General features: G+C 43.5%; 1 protein-coding gene across 5 annotated transcripts in view; it reads right to left on the reverse strand.

The window, feature by feature from the left end:
* Positions 1-17,183, reverse strand: part of phr (photorepair) — a 163,864-nt gene that overhangs the window by 7,465 nt on the left and 139,216 nt on the right. For all 5 annotated transcript variants that reach the window (XM_068346262.1, XM_068346259.1, XM_068346257.1 and 2 more), the window contains 4 exons: positions 12,788-12,986; positions 12,317-12,509; positions 11,579-11,660; positions 11,250-11,409 (listed from right to left, as the gene is read on the reverse strand). In XM_068346262.1, coding sequence (XP_068202363.1) covers positions 11,250-11,409; positions 11,579-11,660; positions 12,317-12,509; positions 12,788-12,986 — 634 coding nt within the window. The remainder of the gene's footprint in view (positions 1-11,249; positions 11,410-11,578; positions 11,661-12,316; positions 12,510-12,787; positions 12,987-17,183) is intronic.

Below are 17,183 nucleotides of genomic sequence, written 5' to 3' on the forward strand. Positions count from 1 at the left end.
CTGGAGGGACTTGAAGTTTATCAAGGCCAGATGAACCGCCAACAGCTCCTTGCAATAGATGTGAAGTGTCCTTAGCTCCTGATTCCATGTTCCCGAGCATTCCTGTCCGTCCAAAGTCGCACCCCAGCCCGTGTCTGATGCGTCAGAGAAGAGACGGCGGTCGGGTTTCTGAACAGCCAAAGGTAGACTTCCTTGAGAAGAAAGCTGTTCTTTCACCACGTGAGAGTAGACCTCCTCTCTTCGGAAACAGGAACTGAGACCGTCTCTAGCGTCATGTCCTTTATCCAGTGAGCCGCTAGATGATACTGAAGAGGGGGAGGTGGGGTCTCCCTAACTCGATGAACAGGGCCAGCGATGAAAGTGTCCCTGTTAGACTCATCCACTACCTGACTGAGCATCGGTTCCTTCTCAGCATGCTCTGGATGCAATCTAGGGCTTAGTATATCTTTGGGGCCGACGGAAAAGCCCGAAAAGCTCGACTCTGAAGATCCATACCCAGGTAGACAATGGTCTGGGATGGGACGAGCTGGGACTCCTCAAAATTGACCAGGAGGCCCAGTTCCTTGGTCAGATCCATAGTCCATCTGAGAATCTCCAGACAGCGACGACTTGTGGGAGCTCTTAAAAGCTAGTCGTCTGACGGAGCCGGACACAAGATCATGGTACTGCTGCACAGTCTGTGAACTGTCAACCATGGGGAAGCGAGGAAGTACAGTGACAACCCGAAGCTGTCTAGACTGTCTGGGTCGTACAGACAACTCCTTATCGGGTTGCTGAGGTTGCCGCACTGCGTCACAACAAGTCACTTCTGGTGGTTGTTGAACGTCTTCCCAGTGACACACTGACTCCGTAAACAAAAAATCCTCTAACAAGGACTAAGCTTGGACTGCATGTCTTGCAACACAACTCAAGGTCTATGGGAGCAGGTGTGGTAACAGACGGGGTTAGCGACTGAAGTGGAACCATTACCCTCCCTGGAAGCATGCTATGCTTAAATAAAAGTCCATAGGAGGCTAAGCAGCTAAAGGCTCCTCTCCAAATGACAGAGTCCTCAAGGGAAAATCAGAAGGAGGGAGAATAGCACTTTCTCATCTACAGGAACCATATCCGAGAAAAGCTAAGTTCTCTCAGTGAGGGTTTCACTGGTGCAAAAGCAGCAGACTAGAAGGCAACGTTATGAAACTGCTTGACAGTCTAGTGAGTTGGCAACAACCAAAGATGTGTGACTGAGAAGCATGCGGTAAGGTATGCAGAGCATGCTGTATGCAGAGCATGCTGTAAGGTAAGCAGAGCATGTTGCATGGCGTGCGGCTTATGCTGCATGGGATGAGGCTCATGCTGCATGGGATGAGGCTCATGCTGCATGGTATGAGACTCATGCTGCATGGGATGAGGCTCAAGCTGCAAGGGATGAGGCTTATGCCGCATGCGTTGAGGAGGATGCCGCATAGTATGAGGCTCCTGCCTCATGGGTTGAGGCGGTTGCCGCATAGCATGAGGCTCCTGCCTCATGGTTTGAGGAGGATGCCGCATAGCATGAGGCTCCTCATAGCATGAGACTCCTGCCTCATGGGTTGAGGAGGATGCCGCATAGCATGAGGCTCCTGCCTCATGGGTTGAGGAGGATGCCGCATAGCATGAGGCTGCCTCATGGGTAGAGGAGGATGTCGCATAGCATGAGGCTCCTGCCTCATGGGTTGAGGAGGATGCCGCATAGCATGAGGCTCCTGCCTCATGGTTTGAGGAGGATGCCGCATAGCATGAGGCTCCTGTGAGGTTCCTGCCTCAAGAGTTGCGTCTGCCTCAAGGGTTGAGGAGGTAGCTGCGCAGAGAGAGGCTCATGCTGTGAAGAATGCGGTTGCTGCATGCGTTGAGGCGGCTGCCTCATAGCATGAGGTTCCTCAAGAGTTGAGGCTCTTGCCTCAAGAGTTGAGGTTCTTGCCTCAAGAGTGGAGGTGGCTGCCGCAAGAGTTGAGGTTGCTGCCTCAAGGATGGTGGAGGTTGCCGCAACGCAAGAGGTTGCTGCCTCGAGGATGGAGGAGGTTGTCGCAACACATGAAGCTCCTGCCTCAAGGGTAGAGGAGGTTGCTGCAAAGCATAAGGCTCCTGCCTCAAGTGTTGAGGAGGTTGCCGCATAGCAAGAGGCTCCTGCCTCAAGGAAAGTGGAGGTTGCTGCACAGCGCTGGTATCTGGCAACTCCCAATGCGGCAGCTCACGTGTGGAGGTAGGTTGAGGAACCTCAACATCATACATCTGGCAGGGTGGACTGCGCAGAGGTGGAGTTGAGGCGGCTGCCTCATGAGCGCTCGCAGGAGGAGGTGTGCTAACCTTCTCTGCCTGAAACTCCTGTATCAACACCGCAAGCTGAGACTGCATTGTCAGCAGCATAGACCACTAGAGTTTAAGAAAGACAACAACAAACGGAGCTACTGTCCGTTGAAACTGAGGGTCTAAAACAGCTGGTGCGGCAACAGACGGAGTTACTGTCTGTTGCGATACCACCTTGCCTCTCTGGGAGGTGTGCAGTTGTCGTACTGCAGCAAGTCCGAACTGACCCAGTGCTAATGGCACCACCTAGGAGTTGGACTTGCGCGGAAGGGACCGACTTGCACTTAAAAGCTGCAAGATTTGGTCCATGGTTTCTGCGAGAAACCTCTTCCGCAGACGAGGAATAAAAGGGCTCTCTCGTCTTTGTGTGGGTGGGGTGATCACGTCGGCTACGTGAGTTGGTAACACCCGAAACCACGGAGGGAAACGTCTGTTTGTCGATCAAGGCCTGCTGAACCCATAAGTCCTTCGACATTACTTCTCCCCTGGGCTTGGGAGCTTGTAAGAGGTCCCAGACTAGGCGAACAACTGGCACGAACAGACGAACCCTCGAACGCAACACTGTAACACTTTGCGCTTATCACTTTATCACTTTTGATTTTCTGTTTGCACTTATTTCACTGAACTCGAAACTTTAAGTGGTTTGTACCTGAAACACGCAATTCTATCCTTCATTAAAAGTTAGTAATTGCGAAAACAGTATTACAATGTAACAGAAAAACATAATGAAAGATAAATAATTCAGTGGCTGGAAAAGAGACTAAACACTAGATCAAATAAACTACGTTTAAAATCTCTCACCGCATAAAGCCTGAGAACAAGAATAAAACTCTAGAAACGTTTACCTTCTTCCCCTAAAGAGACTAGGGAGAAGAGCAAAAACGATAACAACGTTACCCGCTTGAACGAAACGTTTATCCTCCTCTCTCTCCCTCCGTCTCTATCTCTCTCTCTCTCTCTCTTGACTTAGCACCTGAGAGAAGAGCCCAATTATATATATCGTTAAAACATATTATTGTTAAAGGAAAAAAAAACTGAAAGATTTCCCAAATAAAAAGTTCCTTTATTAGAATTAAAACCATTTAAGCTAAGAAAGAATGAACAAAACGCTAGAATCGGTTTACTCTTACTGCAACGTGACACCGTGATAGACTCTCTCTCTATCGTAACGATAGAGCGCAAGTTGAACGTTCTGAACGTCAACAACTGCAGAGACAAAACAAAACGTTAGTTCAACTTTGAAAACAGTACAAGACTATCAAAGAAATTCTTTCAAAAACATTAAAATAGCATAATATGTTAACAGGTAAAAACGAAATGACGGGCTCAATGTTAATTAACTTCGGTTCCAAGAAAAGACCGCCTACTATTAGGAAAGGTCGAATATAAACAAATATAAAAATTAATTTTAATAAGTTTATAATAAAAGGAAGTTAATCAAAGAGGCCTATAAAAGGCGGAGAGATATAAAATAAATCTATAACTTTGTTAAGCAAAATTAAGAGAGTCTATACTCTCTTCGACACCAACACTTCCGTCTAAGGGAAGGGTCGGCCATTTAAAAGTGAAAGAGAGTTCATACTCTCTTCGTACCAAAATTAAATCAAAAATTAAATCAAATTAATTCCAAAAACTTGCTAAGCTAATGATATAGCTTCCTGAATAGCGAAGGCTAAACTCTAGAGCAAATACATCACCAAATCGTGAGCAATAACTCCAGAATCAACAGCGTATCCATGTAGGTCTAGCCGGAGGCACGACAGAGGAAAAATTGAGGTGGTGTTGACAAGAAGTACTGGAGTACCTGACCACAGATGGCGCTGTGGTGTTCACCCCCACCTGTATAGCGATCGCTGGCGTATCCCGACCGTAGATTTCTGTCGGCAACAGAGTTGACAGCTACATGATTATCGGGTAAGATTAATATTGAAAATATCCAAATTCAACTGATATTTGCTAATTTTCAAATTACTTCAAATTTTACTTTTCCTTCCTACGAGACTATAAAAACCCATATCCTTTATAAACAAAACACCTTCCTCAAGTGGGAGGTTATCTCATGGAACATGACTAAGATCAGTCTGTCTACTCACACAAACACCAACTTTTTGGTCAAGAAAATCAGTAGGGAACTACAGTACTACAAAGAATGATTAATCACTATATACTGATAAAAGGCATACCGTAAAGGGATTACAGTATATAACTTAAAAATCAATTTGTGGCAATTAGCAGATGCAAACTTGGGAGTAATACAACGAAGGAACCATATAAGTAACAACTATGTACAGTTTCAAAAGAGAATCCCTGATTTATGTATATAATGATATATTAACAGATTAAGAACTTTTGAGACTTTAAGATACCTAAAATGTTATTTTCATTAGTAAAATAAATTTTTGAATATACTTACCCGATGATCATATATATAGCTGTCAGCTCTGCTGCCCGACAGAAAAACCTACGGGCGGAATACGCCAGCGATCGCTATACAGGTGGGGGTGTACATCAACAGCGCCATCTGTCAAGTAGGTACTCAAGTACTCGATGTCAACAAAGAACCAATTTTCTCCTCTGTCCACTGGGTCTCTATTGGGGAGGACGGGTGGGTCCTTTAATTTATGATCATCGGGTAAGTATATTCAAAAATTTATTTTACTAATGAAAATAACATTTTCCAATATTAAACTTACCCGATGATCATATAGCTGATTCACACCCAGGGGGGTGGGTAGAGACCAGCATTACATGTTGACATTATTATGAGCTAAGTATTCCGTATTTCATTTTAGCAGTTATTCAAAATAACAAACATAAAATAAATAAGTACCTGGTAAGGAAGTCGACTTGAACAATTACTCTGCCCTTTTTAAGTACGTCTTCCTTACTGAGCCTCGCGATCCTCATAGGATGCTGAGCGACTCCTAGGAGCTGAAGTATGAAGGGTTGCAACCCATACTAAAGGTCCTCATCAAAACCTCTAATCTAGGCGCTTCTCAAGAAATGACTTTGACCACCCGCCAAATCAAGTAGGATGCGAAAGGCTTCTTAGCCTTCCGGACAACCCAAAAACAATAATAAAACATTTCAAGAGAAAGATTAAAAAGGTTATGGAATTAGGGAATTGTAGTGGTGGAGCCCTCACCACTACTGCACTCGTTTCTACGAATGGTCCCAGATTGTAGCAGTTCTCGTAAAGAGACTGGACATTCTTAAGATAAAAGACGCGAACACTGATTTGCTTTTCCAATAGGTTGCGTCGAATATCTTTGCAGAGATCTATTTTATTTAAAGGCCACGGAAGTTGCGACAGCTCTAACTTCGTGTGTCCTTACCTTCAGCAAAGCTTGGTCTTCCTCATTCAGATGGGAATGAGCTTCTCGTATTAACAGTCTGATAAAATAGGATAAAGCATTCTCTGACATAGGCAAAGATGGATTCTTAACTGAACACCATAAAGCTTCAGACGGGCCTCGTAAAGGTTTTAAAATAGAACTTAAGAGCTCTTACAGGACATAATACTCTTTCTAGTTCATTTCCAACCATACGATAAGTTTGGAATATCGAACGATATTGGTCAAGGCCGAGAAGGCAGCTCGTGTTTGGCTAGAAAACCAAGTTGTAGAACATGTAGCCGTTTCGGATGAGAATCCGATGTTCTTGCTGAAGGCATGAATCTCACTGACTCTTTTAGCTGTGGTTAAGCATATCAGGAAAAGAGTCTTAAAGGTGAGATCTTTCAGGGAGGCTGATTGAAGCGGTTCGAACCTGTCTGACATAAGGAATCTTAGTACCACGTCTAAATTCCAACCAGGTGTAACCAAACGACGCTCCTTCGTGGTCTCAAAAGACTTAAGGAGGTCCTGTAGATCTTTATTGTTGGAAAGATCTAAGCCTCTTTGACGGAAGACTGATGCCAACATGCTTCTGTAACCCTTGATAGTGGGAGCTGAAAGAGATCGTTCTTTCCTCAGATATAAGAGAAAGTCAGCTATTTGAGTTACAGAGGTACTGGTCGAGGATACGGATACTGACTTGCACCAGTTTCGGAAGATTTCCCACTTCGATTGGTAGATTCTAAGGGTGGATGTTCTCCTTGCTCTAGCAAACGCTCTGGTTGCCTCCTTCGAAAAGCCTCTAGCTCTTGAGAGTCTTTCGATAGTCTGAAGGCAGTCAGACGAAGAGCGTGGAGGCCTTGGTGTACCTTCTTAACGCGTGGCTGACGTAGAAGGTCCACCCTTAGGGGAAGTGTTCTGGGAACGTCTACTAGCCATCGAAGTACCTCGGTGAGTCATCCTCTCGCGGGCCAGAGGGAAGCAACTAGCGTCAACCTTGTCCCTTCGTGAGAGGCGAACTTCTGCAGTACCTTGTTGACAATCTTGAACGGAGGGAATGCATATAGATCTAGATGTGACCAATCTAGTAGAAATGCATCTATATGAACTACTGCTGGGTCCGGGATAGGTGAGCAAACTATTGGGAGCCTCTTGGTCATCGAGGTTGTGAAGAGATCTATGGTTGGCTGGCCCCAGGTGGCCCAAAGTCTCTTGCATACATCCTTGTGGAGTGTCCATTCTGTTGGAATTATTTGTCCCTTCCGACTGAGACAATCTGCTATGACATTCAAGTTGCCTTGGATGAACCTCGTTACTAGTGAAAAGTCTAGACCTGTTGACCAGGTGAGGAGGTCCCTTGCGATCTCGTACCATGTCAGAGAGTAGGTCCCTCCTTGCTTGGAGATGTACGTCAAAGCCGTGTGTTGTCCGAGTTCACCTCCACCACTTTGCCTTGAAGGAGAGACCTGAAGCTTTTCCAGGTCAGACGTACTGCCAGCAGCTTCTTGCAGTTGAAATGCATTGTCCTTTGACTCGAGTTCCATAATCCCGAGCATTCCCTACCGTCTAATGTCGCACCCCAGCCTACGTCCGATGCGTCCGAGAAGAGAACGTGGTTGGGAGTCTGAACAGTCAGGGGAAGACCCTTTCTAAGGTTGAAAAAGTCCTTTCACCAAGTCAGACCAGACTTTAACTTTCCGGAAATCGGGATCGAGACCGCTTTAGCGTCTTGTCCTTTTTCCAGTGAAAAGCTAGATGGTATAGAAGAGGACGGAGGTGTAGTCTTCCTAGTGACACAAATTGAACCACGGATGACAGAGTCCTTACCAGACTCATCCACAGCCTGACAGGGCAGTGTTCCTTCTTCAGCATCTTCTGGATGGATAGCAGGGCTGGGGGTTGATCGTCTTGTTCAGCAACGTCCTCATCAGAGGGTTCCTCATCCGAAACTGATGAGGAAACGGCAACGGAGTGGGCAACGTCTGACTCGCTGAATCCGGTCGCACTGGTGGAAGCGTGACGGAGCCGGACGCAATATCATGGTACTGCTGCACAGTCTGTGAACTGTCAACCATGGGGACGCGAGGAAGTACAGCGTCAACCTGAAACTGTCTAGACTGTCTGGGTTGTGCAGTCAACACCCTACCGGGTTGCTGAGGTTGACGCACTGCGTCACAACAAGTCACCTCTGCTGGTTGTTGAACGTCTTCCTAGTGACACACTGAACGTCAACAACCACCTCCGAGCGTCGCTTAACGTCAACGTGCGACTGGCAACCCACACTGGGTCGCATCGGTGGAGGAACCACCTCAACTGGCGGACGCGAGTAGAATACCTCAGCGTCAACAGGGCGCACAACCAACCGGTAGGAAGGTTGTTGGCCAGAAGGTTCTTCTCCGTATTAAGTCCTCTATCAAGGACACAAGCTTGGACTGCATGTCTTGCAGCAAAGCCCATTAGGGTCTACGGGAGCAGGTGTGGCAACAGACGGGGTTAGCGACTGAAGCGGAACCATTTACCATCCCTGGAAGCCTTGTTATGTGTGACATAATAGTACAGCAAAACTTCAAAGGCTCGACAAAAGTTCATAGGAGGCTAAGCAGCTTAAGGCTCCTCTCCAAATGACAGAGTCCTCAAAGGAATATCAGTAGGAGGGAGAACAGCACTTTCTCATTTACAGGAACCTTGTCCGAGAAAAGCTAGGTTATCTCAGTGAGGGTCTCACTGGTGCATTAGCAGCAGACCAGAAGGCAACGTTATGTAACTGCATGACAGTCTGTGAACTGTCAAAAACTGAACTGTCAACCACAACAGGTGCGTGAGGACATGCAGCACTGGTGCATTAGCAGCAGACCCGAAGGCAACGTTATGTAACTGCAGACAGTCTGTGAACTGTCAAAAAACTGAACTGTCAACCACAACAGGCGCGTGAGGACATACAGCACTGGTGCATTAGTAGCAGACCAGAAGGCAACGTTACTGCTTGACAGTCTGTGAGCTGGCAACAACCAAAGCTGTGTGGGGAAGCCTCAACTCCTGACTGACTAGTCTGCTGCGGGCGAGTGGCGGTAACCACAGTGGGTTGCGGAGGCTAACGCACCGTGTCAAAACACGGCAGCTTAACTCCACCCTCCTGTTGTTGTGGTAGCACACATACGTCAACGGAGTGCTCCGTGCGTCTGTGGGAGTCAGCATGCGTCTGGCAGGGTCGACTGCGCATGGGTGGAGGAGCTCTCACAGCCAGAGTGTGGGAGCAGGCAGCCGCAGCGTCTGCTGGGCGCACAACCGTGGCAGGTTGTAGGCAAACGGGTGCATCGTCAACCTTCTCCGCAGTCGGAGTGTGGGAGCAGGCAGCCTCAGCGTGAGCTGGGCGCACAACCGTGGCAGGTTGTAGGCAAACGGGTGCATCGTCAACCTTCTCCGCAGTCGGAGTGTGGGAGCAGGCAGCCTCAGCGTGAGCTGGGCGCACAACCGTGGCAGGTTGTAGGCTAACGGGTGCAGCGTTAACCTTCTCCGCACGAAACTCCTGCATAACCGCAGCTAATTGAGTCTGCATAGACTGCAGTAAAGACCACTTAGGGTCTACAAAAGCGGCAACAGACGGAGCTACTGTCCGTTGTGACTGAGGGTCTAAAAAAGCGGGTGCGGCAACAGACGGAGTTACTGCCTGTTGCGGTACCACCTTGCCTCTCTTGGGAGGTGTGCAGTCGTCGGAGACTGCAGCGAGTCCGAACTGACCCAGTGGCTACACCTGGGCCGTTGGACTTGCGCGGAAGGGACCGACTTGCACTTAATAAGCTGCGAGACCTTGGTCCAAGGTTTCTCGTCTTTGTGTGGGTGGGGCGATCTTGGTAGATACGCCCGAAACCACGGAGGGAAAAACGTCTGTTCGCTGATCAAGGCCTGAGGAACCCATAAGTCGTTCGACATTACTTCTCCCCTGGGCTTGGGAGCTTGCAAGAGGTCCCGGACTAGGTGAACGACAGGCACGAACAGACGAACCCTCGGACGCAACACTGTAACACTTTGCGCATATCACTTTATCACTTTGATTTTCTGTTTTGCACTTATTTCACTGAAATCGAAACTTTTACTGATTTCTACCTGAAACACGCAATCCTACCCTTCATTAAAAGGTAGTAATTGCAAAAACAGTCGTATAATGCAACAGAAAACAAACATAAAGATAAAGAATTCAGTGGCTGGGAAAGAGACTAAACACTAGATCAAATAAACTACGTTTACAATCTCTCACCGCACATAGCCTAGGAACAAGAATAAAACCCTAGAAACGTTTTACCTTCTTCCCCTACAGCGACTAGGGAGGAGAGTAAAACGAGAACAACGTTACCCGCTTGAACGAAACGTTTTTCTCCTCTCTCTCCCTCCGTCTCTATCTCTCTCTCTCTTTCTCTCTTGATTTCGCACCTGAGAGAAGAGCCCAATTATATATCGTCAAAACATGTTATTTGCTAAAGGAAAAAACTGAAAGGTTTTCCAAATAAAAAGTTCCTTTAATTTAGAATTTAAACCATTTAAGCTAAGAAAGAATGAACGAAACGCCAGAATCGGTTTACTCTTACTGCAAAGTGAAACCGTGAAACACTCTCTCTATCGTAACGATAGAGCGCATGTTGAACGTCCTGAACGTCAACAACTGCGTAGACTAAAAAAACTAAACGTTAGTTCATCTTTGAAAACAGTACGAGACTATCAAAGAAATTCTTTCATAAAACATTAAATTTAAAAAGTTATAAATTCTTTAAAGGTAAAATACGATATAACGGGCTCAACGTTGATTAACTTCGGTTCCAAGTTAGGACCGCCTACTAGGAAAGGTCGCATATAAACAAAACATAAAAATTTATTTTTATATGTTGAAAATAAATGGAAAGTTAATCGAAGAGGCCTAATAAAGGCGGAGAGATATAAAATATATAGATCTATAACGTGTTAAGCAAAATTACTAAAACCTAAACACACTTCCGTCTAAGGGAAGGGTCGGCCATTTAAAAGTGAAAGAGAGTTCATACTCTCTTTGTCACCATAATTAAATCTATCCAAAACGAGTTCAAGTTTTGAAATGAAGATAAAACCCCTGCATAGCGAAAGCTCAAAACTGGAATAGTGTACTTCACCAAATAGTTGTGAAAACAAATCCAGTCAGTAACAGCGTATTTAGTAGGTCTTGCCAGTGGCACGACAGAGAGAAAATTGGTTCTTTGTTGACATCGAGTACTTGAGTACCTACTTGACAGATGGCGCTGTTGATGTACACCCCCACCTGTATAGCGATCGCTGGCGTATTCCGCCCGTAGGTTTTTCTGTCGGGCAGCAGAGCTGACAGCTATATATATGATCATCGGGTAAGTTTAATATTGGAAATGTGTTTTTCCATCATACTCTGGATCTAAACACCTCCCCCTCCAAATAAGATATCCATTTAAATTTACCAGACACAACATAATGTTTTGAATACTTATGACTCATGCAAAATATAACTGTTAGAAATAACCTTTGGCTGCAGATTAATATCAGTACAGATATGTTCGGAAGTAAACCAATTGAAATTATGAAATTACTTACCTACATATCCATTAGGATCAGTTCCATCAAGGTTATATCTGTCATTGAGATATAAGGCAAAAGTTATAGCTTCTTCGGGACTAGCTGTCCACTCTAAAATCTTTTTAGCCCAATACATACGTAAAAAGCCATGCATCTTCCCTTCTTTAACTAATTGGATCTGAAAAGGCAAAATTACAAAATTCAAAGTACATTTCATATTTAAAGTACAAAATCCTATTTCATCTTACCATTAACATTTGATCAATGAATTCATGATTAAACAAATCACATATAGAAGCTAATAAATGAAGATAAATATAATCAGAGAGAGAGAAAAAAAAACCAACTTGTGCTGAATTCCAAAGTTCATCATGAGTTCTGGCTTCATCCAAGGCCTCCCGTGAGTACAAGTACGGCCTTTTGTCATCTCTGAAAAACCATGCGAATACTGTATATTTGTTGTAACTTATTGATCATACTAAAATGTCAATCCCTAATTGCAACCGATATTTATCAAAAGGCCAATTACTCAAACAATTAATAAATATGTAACTAAATTTTAAATCTTTAAGGTCAACTTTGTTAAAACATTTGACCAAGTAAAATAGAGGTAAGGGTTCTATTTCTTCATTGCAGTACAGTAGTTACCCCACCAATCTATAATATAGTAAAATCAGTTATTGTTATGTCTCCTCTCAAATTTGAGTATCTAAACAAACAAGTATGAAAAGATAAAAGTACAATTTTAATCAACAACTGGACTACTACTGCTACAGCTTAATTAAGTTTATTTAGGTTTATAAGGTAAATTTGAACCCAATATAAGAACTGTACTACTTTTTTAGGACTGTTGTACATAGTTATCCATTCATCACCACACACCAACTAAATAAGGTAGGCAAATTTTCTAGAAATCCCTCTCTCAACTAATTTACACAATTCACATTTATAAAAATAGTGTAACTGAAAAGATATTAGAAATAAGCTGAGCCACTTCATGGTAAAAATACTCCAGAACACACGTTATATTTTCCCTAAATATCCTGTATATGACATGTACATATTTGGGTATATTTCATATCTACCTGTGATCATTCAGTGTGGTTCTTGCCCATGAATATGCTCCATCAATATTATCATAATCTGGTTGATAATAACAGTAATTGTCGGTTAGCTCTCGTCTGATTATGATCTCTTCCAAAAAACTTTCTGCGGCTTCTTTTAACTGCTTCCTGTATCGTCTAACCTCTAGCACACACCTTTGTGCTGATATCTGTCCTGTACATCAAAATCACACAACTAAAATTACTACAAGTAAGAATGTATTCAATACCTTACATATTAAAAAAACAGTGGTCTGTGACTATACCTTGATACCACCACAGAGTATCCACATAATACAAGTTACTAAATGGTGCAAGAGAAAAGTAAAAATGTTGCTTAAGGATAACTCAAGATTACAAATAACTGACAACATCCTATTAACTTGATCAAGTATAACGGTTTTTAATAGCATAAAGTTCAGTGAAGTAAATAAGCCAATTCCCAATGCTTACCAAAGTGGAGCCAAGGAGACAGATTGCTAAGTGCATTTTCAGTTGGATCATTTGACTTAGCAGCATATTTCCTCAGTCTCTTAAGACAAAATTGGTTAAGAGTATCAAGCCCTGCTTTGGTCCCTGGTGTAGCCCACTCAACTGGTCCCACTGAGCGATCAACTTCTAAAAATTTATCAGCCTCTACCCAGTCTACAGGCTATATGAATAAAAGAAAAAACAATCAAATTCTAGTAAATAATTCCAGATATCAAATAATACAACAGATAAAATAAACACAGCCCTGCAAAACATTGAATCATTAAACCTTTTAAATGCATTTTATGTATTGATGCTATCTGTTTATCTGTGAATATGCAATTCGTTAGCAAAAGATACTAAACCTAAATTTACTTTCTTGTTTGGGATCCCAATTTCCTATTACCTTAATGTGTACATGGGGCAGACAATTCATAAACTAATTAGCTAATGAATATGAATGAAATGTTAGATGAAAAGCAGAACCTCCCCCACTGGGTTGAGTCCTGTCTTCCCTTTTAAAAGTTATCACCTACCAGTTGTGTTTGTAAACATGAGACATACACATGTATAGAAGTAATTTTCTATTTTGCAGTTTCAAGTAAATTATAAAGTATCTTACTTTCAACTTATTTTGAATAAAGTGTGTGAGGGTTTTGATTTCTCTGCATTCAAATTGTTTTTTCATCTAATATCAATGTCTAAAGTTGACTACTGTATTAGTACCTGACCACAGTATCTCTATGAACATTCATGAGATCAGGCTGGTCCTGAGCAGAGACAAAAAGGTGATTACAAAATGAATACTTCTGCCTTGCAAAAGTGATGGCAAGAGTGGTAATGCATCAAAAGTATGTAAAGTATTGCAAGTACCATACTGTACTTGCAACATACTTTGTAGTCATGGTTTCTAATTGGATTACTAAGTCCATGAGTTTCCCCTAGTGTTAATATTGCTTTTGTCTCTGGAAGCTTGGAATATCAATATTACTGTACTTCCCAAAATTAAGAGATTCCTTGCTTCTTTTCTTCCAATATGCTGATGTCTCTAGTAAAGCAATAAGACCAGCATCTTATAATAACAACATGCTATGCATGTCACATTGTTTTCTTCAGTCTAGAAGTTGACATGGGATAACGACTTGTGCTCCTCATCCAGATAGGAAGTTTTTTATCTGTTTTAATGCTTATTTTAGTGTTTTAAAGATATCTATTCAAATTTGTTGGCATTCACTGTACTATTGTGCATAAACACTGTTTTTGAGTGATCATGATGCACATCATCTTTGTGTTTCATGATGAGGCAATTTTTGAATTTAGAAAATTTTGTGGGGAGCAGGGGCACATCTGGTCTTTAAAAATATGACAAATTCGTAGATAATTTGTATTTTTCCTAACCATACATACCTTAGCTATTTAAATAGGGTATTACTTTCGGCGTAGCTGAAATTACGAGCCATTAGAATTTTAACGAGGGTTTACTACCCCCTCGCTAGTTAGCGACGGGTAGGGGAGGGGTAGCTAGCTACCCCTCCCCCCTCACACACCGGTGAACTAGTTCACTTTGCTTAGAGGTAGGACTTTCCGGGGGACAGGGCTGGCGGGCAAGTTTGATTAAATAGCTAAGGTTTGTATGGTTAGGAAAAATACAAATTATCTACGAATTTGTCATTTGTTCCGTAACCGAAATACAAACCACGCTATTTAAATGGGGTGACTTAACCCTTAGGAAGGGTGGTAAGTCCCAGCCGTACTGGCTTTTGGCTTTTGCCCGGGGACTCAGTATCTGAATGTGAAGAACTCAAGATAAGGAGTCCCTGCACCTCGCAAGTACCTTGCTCTGCAAGGACCGCAGCCTACGTAAGCTTGTGTGTGAAGGAATGAAGTGTGACTCATCCTAGGAAGTTGACCTGGAGTCCTTTAGATGGAATTCTAGGTTAGGACGTTCCCAATACCACCTCGTAAGGGTATGGGGGACGCGACAGTATTACTGTATCTTAATACTAGGAACACAAGGAAGCATGGTTTACCTGCAGTGGTTTGAGGTCATTGACAGGTTGACCGATATTCTGGTCTTGTTGAGCATCCTTCTCATCAGACAGAACGGGGGAAAGGCGTAAACGTCGATGTTGTCCCACCGTTGTTGGAAGGCATCTTGCCAGAGTGCCTTGGGGTCCGGGTATGGGGAGCAGTACAGCGGAACCTTGAAATTCAAGGCTGTCGCGAACAGATCCACCGTCGGGGAACCCCACAAAGTCAGGACTTTGTTGGCTACTAGAGGATCCAAAGACCACTCGGTAATCACTATCTGGGATGCTCTGCTCAGACTGTCGGCGAGCACATTCCTTTTGCCAGGAATGAAGCGAGCCGATAGTGGAATCGAGTGGACTTCGGTCCATCTCAGTATCTCTACTGCAAGATGAGATAGCTGTTGTGAAAAGGTGCCTCCCTGCTTGTTGATGTAAGCCACTACCGTGGTGTTGTCTCTCATTACCACCACGAAGTGACCCGCCAGGTACTGTTGGAACTGTTGAAGTGCCAGATAGACGGCCTTCATCTCTAGCAGGTTTATGAGGAGGCACTTTTCTGGTTCTGATCATAGGCCTGAGGTCCTGTGGTTCAGAACGTGGGCCCCCACCCTTCTTTTGAGGCATCCGAGAATAGCATCTAAGCTGGGGGGAGGACGAGAAGAGCCACTCCCTTTCGGAGGTTTTCGTCTGTCACCCAACATAGAAGGACCGTCCGTTCCGCAGGACCCATAGGGACCAAAACGTCCGGGGAATTGTGACCTTGATTCCACCGGGACTTGAGCCGCCATTGCAGGGATCTCATCCTGAGGCGCCCATTTGGAACTAGACGGGCCAGAGAGGAAAGGTGACCGAGGAGACGTAACCACGATTGGGCTGGGAGTTATTCTCGTCTGAGGAAAGGATCTGCGACCCTCCTCAGCCTTGCTATCCTGTCGTATGATGGAAAGGCTTTGTGGAGATTGGTGTCCAAGATCATGCCTAGATATACCAGTCGTTGAGATGGAAGCAGAGAAGACTTCTCGAGATTTACCATGATCCCTAGATCTTGGCAAAGTCCCAGAAGCTTGTCCCGGAGTCGAGAAAGGTCGACTCCGAGTCTGCCAGGATCAGCCAGTCGTCCAGATAACGGAGGAGACGGATGCCGATCCTGTGTGCCCACGAAGAGATCAGGGTGAACACTCTGGTGAATACCTGAGGTGCTGTGGAGAGACCGAAACACAGCACCTTGAACTGGTAGATCTTGTTGTCTAGGCTGAATCTTAAGTACTGTACTTCCTTGAAGACGGATGGATTGGGATCTGGAAGTACAGTGAACCCTTGCTACTTCGCGGTTCGACCATCGCGGATTCACCACTTCGCGGATTTTTTTCATAACCCATATATATATACATATCGCAGATTTTCCGGAAATTTCGAAAATACCGCGATATCTGAAGACCCCAAATACGATATTTCGTTACCTGTAATTCCATTAATACTGTAATTAGTAATATCTGCTCTTACTGATTGTTCATTGCATTACATATGACATATAATTAAGCACAGAAAGAAATAAAACAGGAAAAGAGAATGTGATCATACGATAATTCAGTACTGTATACAGTACGTAGTAAAATTAAATCGAACATGAAACGCAAATCAGATGCAGTCATACCATATTAGAATGGTGTAAGGCTGCTGTTGGCTACTACTGTACTACAAATGTAATGGATGTGCTTCTTTTCCATAAATCTTTTGTATGTATACGTACGTAGTACTGCATTCAATAATATTCTTTGTTGCAAAAATCACATTTCGAATAAGCATACGAGAGAGAGAGAGAGAGACACACACATCCTACAACAAAAGCGTAAAATAGCGTACGTAAAGCTATTATTATTACTGTATTGTTATTATTATTATTATTGTTGTTGTTGTTATTAAAATTATTATTGTTATTATTATTATTATTATTATTATTATTATCATCATTATTATTATTATTATTATTATTATTACAGTATCATTGTTTATTATTATTATTATTATTATTACTGTACAGTATACTGTACGCAGGGTATCTTGTAATTTGAATTGGTAACCTACGTAGCATATAAGACGGGTTGTGATAGATGACGAATCAGAACCCAAGTTTTGTAATCTAGCCTGTGATTGGTGTTTTGACCGCTTCTCCAACCCGCAGCATCTTTCCGCGGTCACTTTGTCTCCCGCCGTATCGCTGTGTAGATGTTGCTAAGTTATTGTGAACTTTAATCTGTGCTGTGCGTGACTGTTTCAAGTTGAACTTTTTGTTGAACTTTCTGTTAAACCCTACTGTACAATGGCTGCCAAGCGTTCTGCTTCTACTA

This window comes from Palaemon carinicauda, chromosome 22, assembly GCF_036898095.1.
Source record: "Palaemon carinicauda isolate YSFRI2023 chromosome 22, ASM3689809v2, whole genome shotgun sequence".
Taxonomy (NCBI): Eukaryota; Metazoa; Arthropoda; class Malacostraca; order Decapoda; family Palaemonidae; genus Palaemon; species Palaemon carinicauda.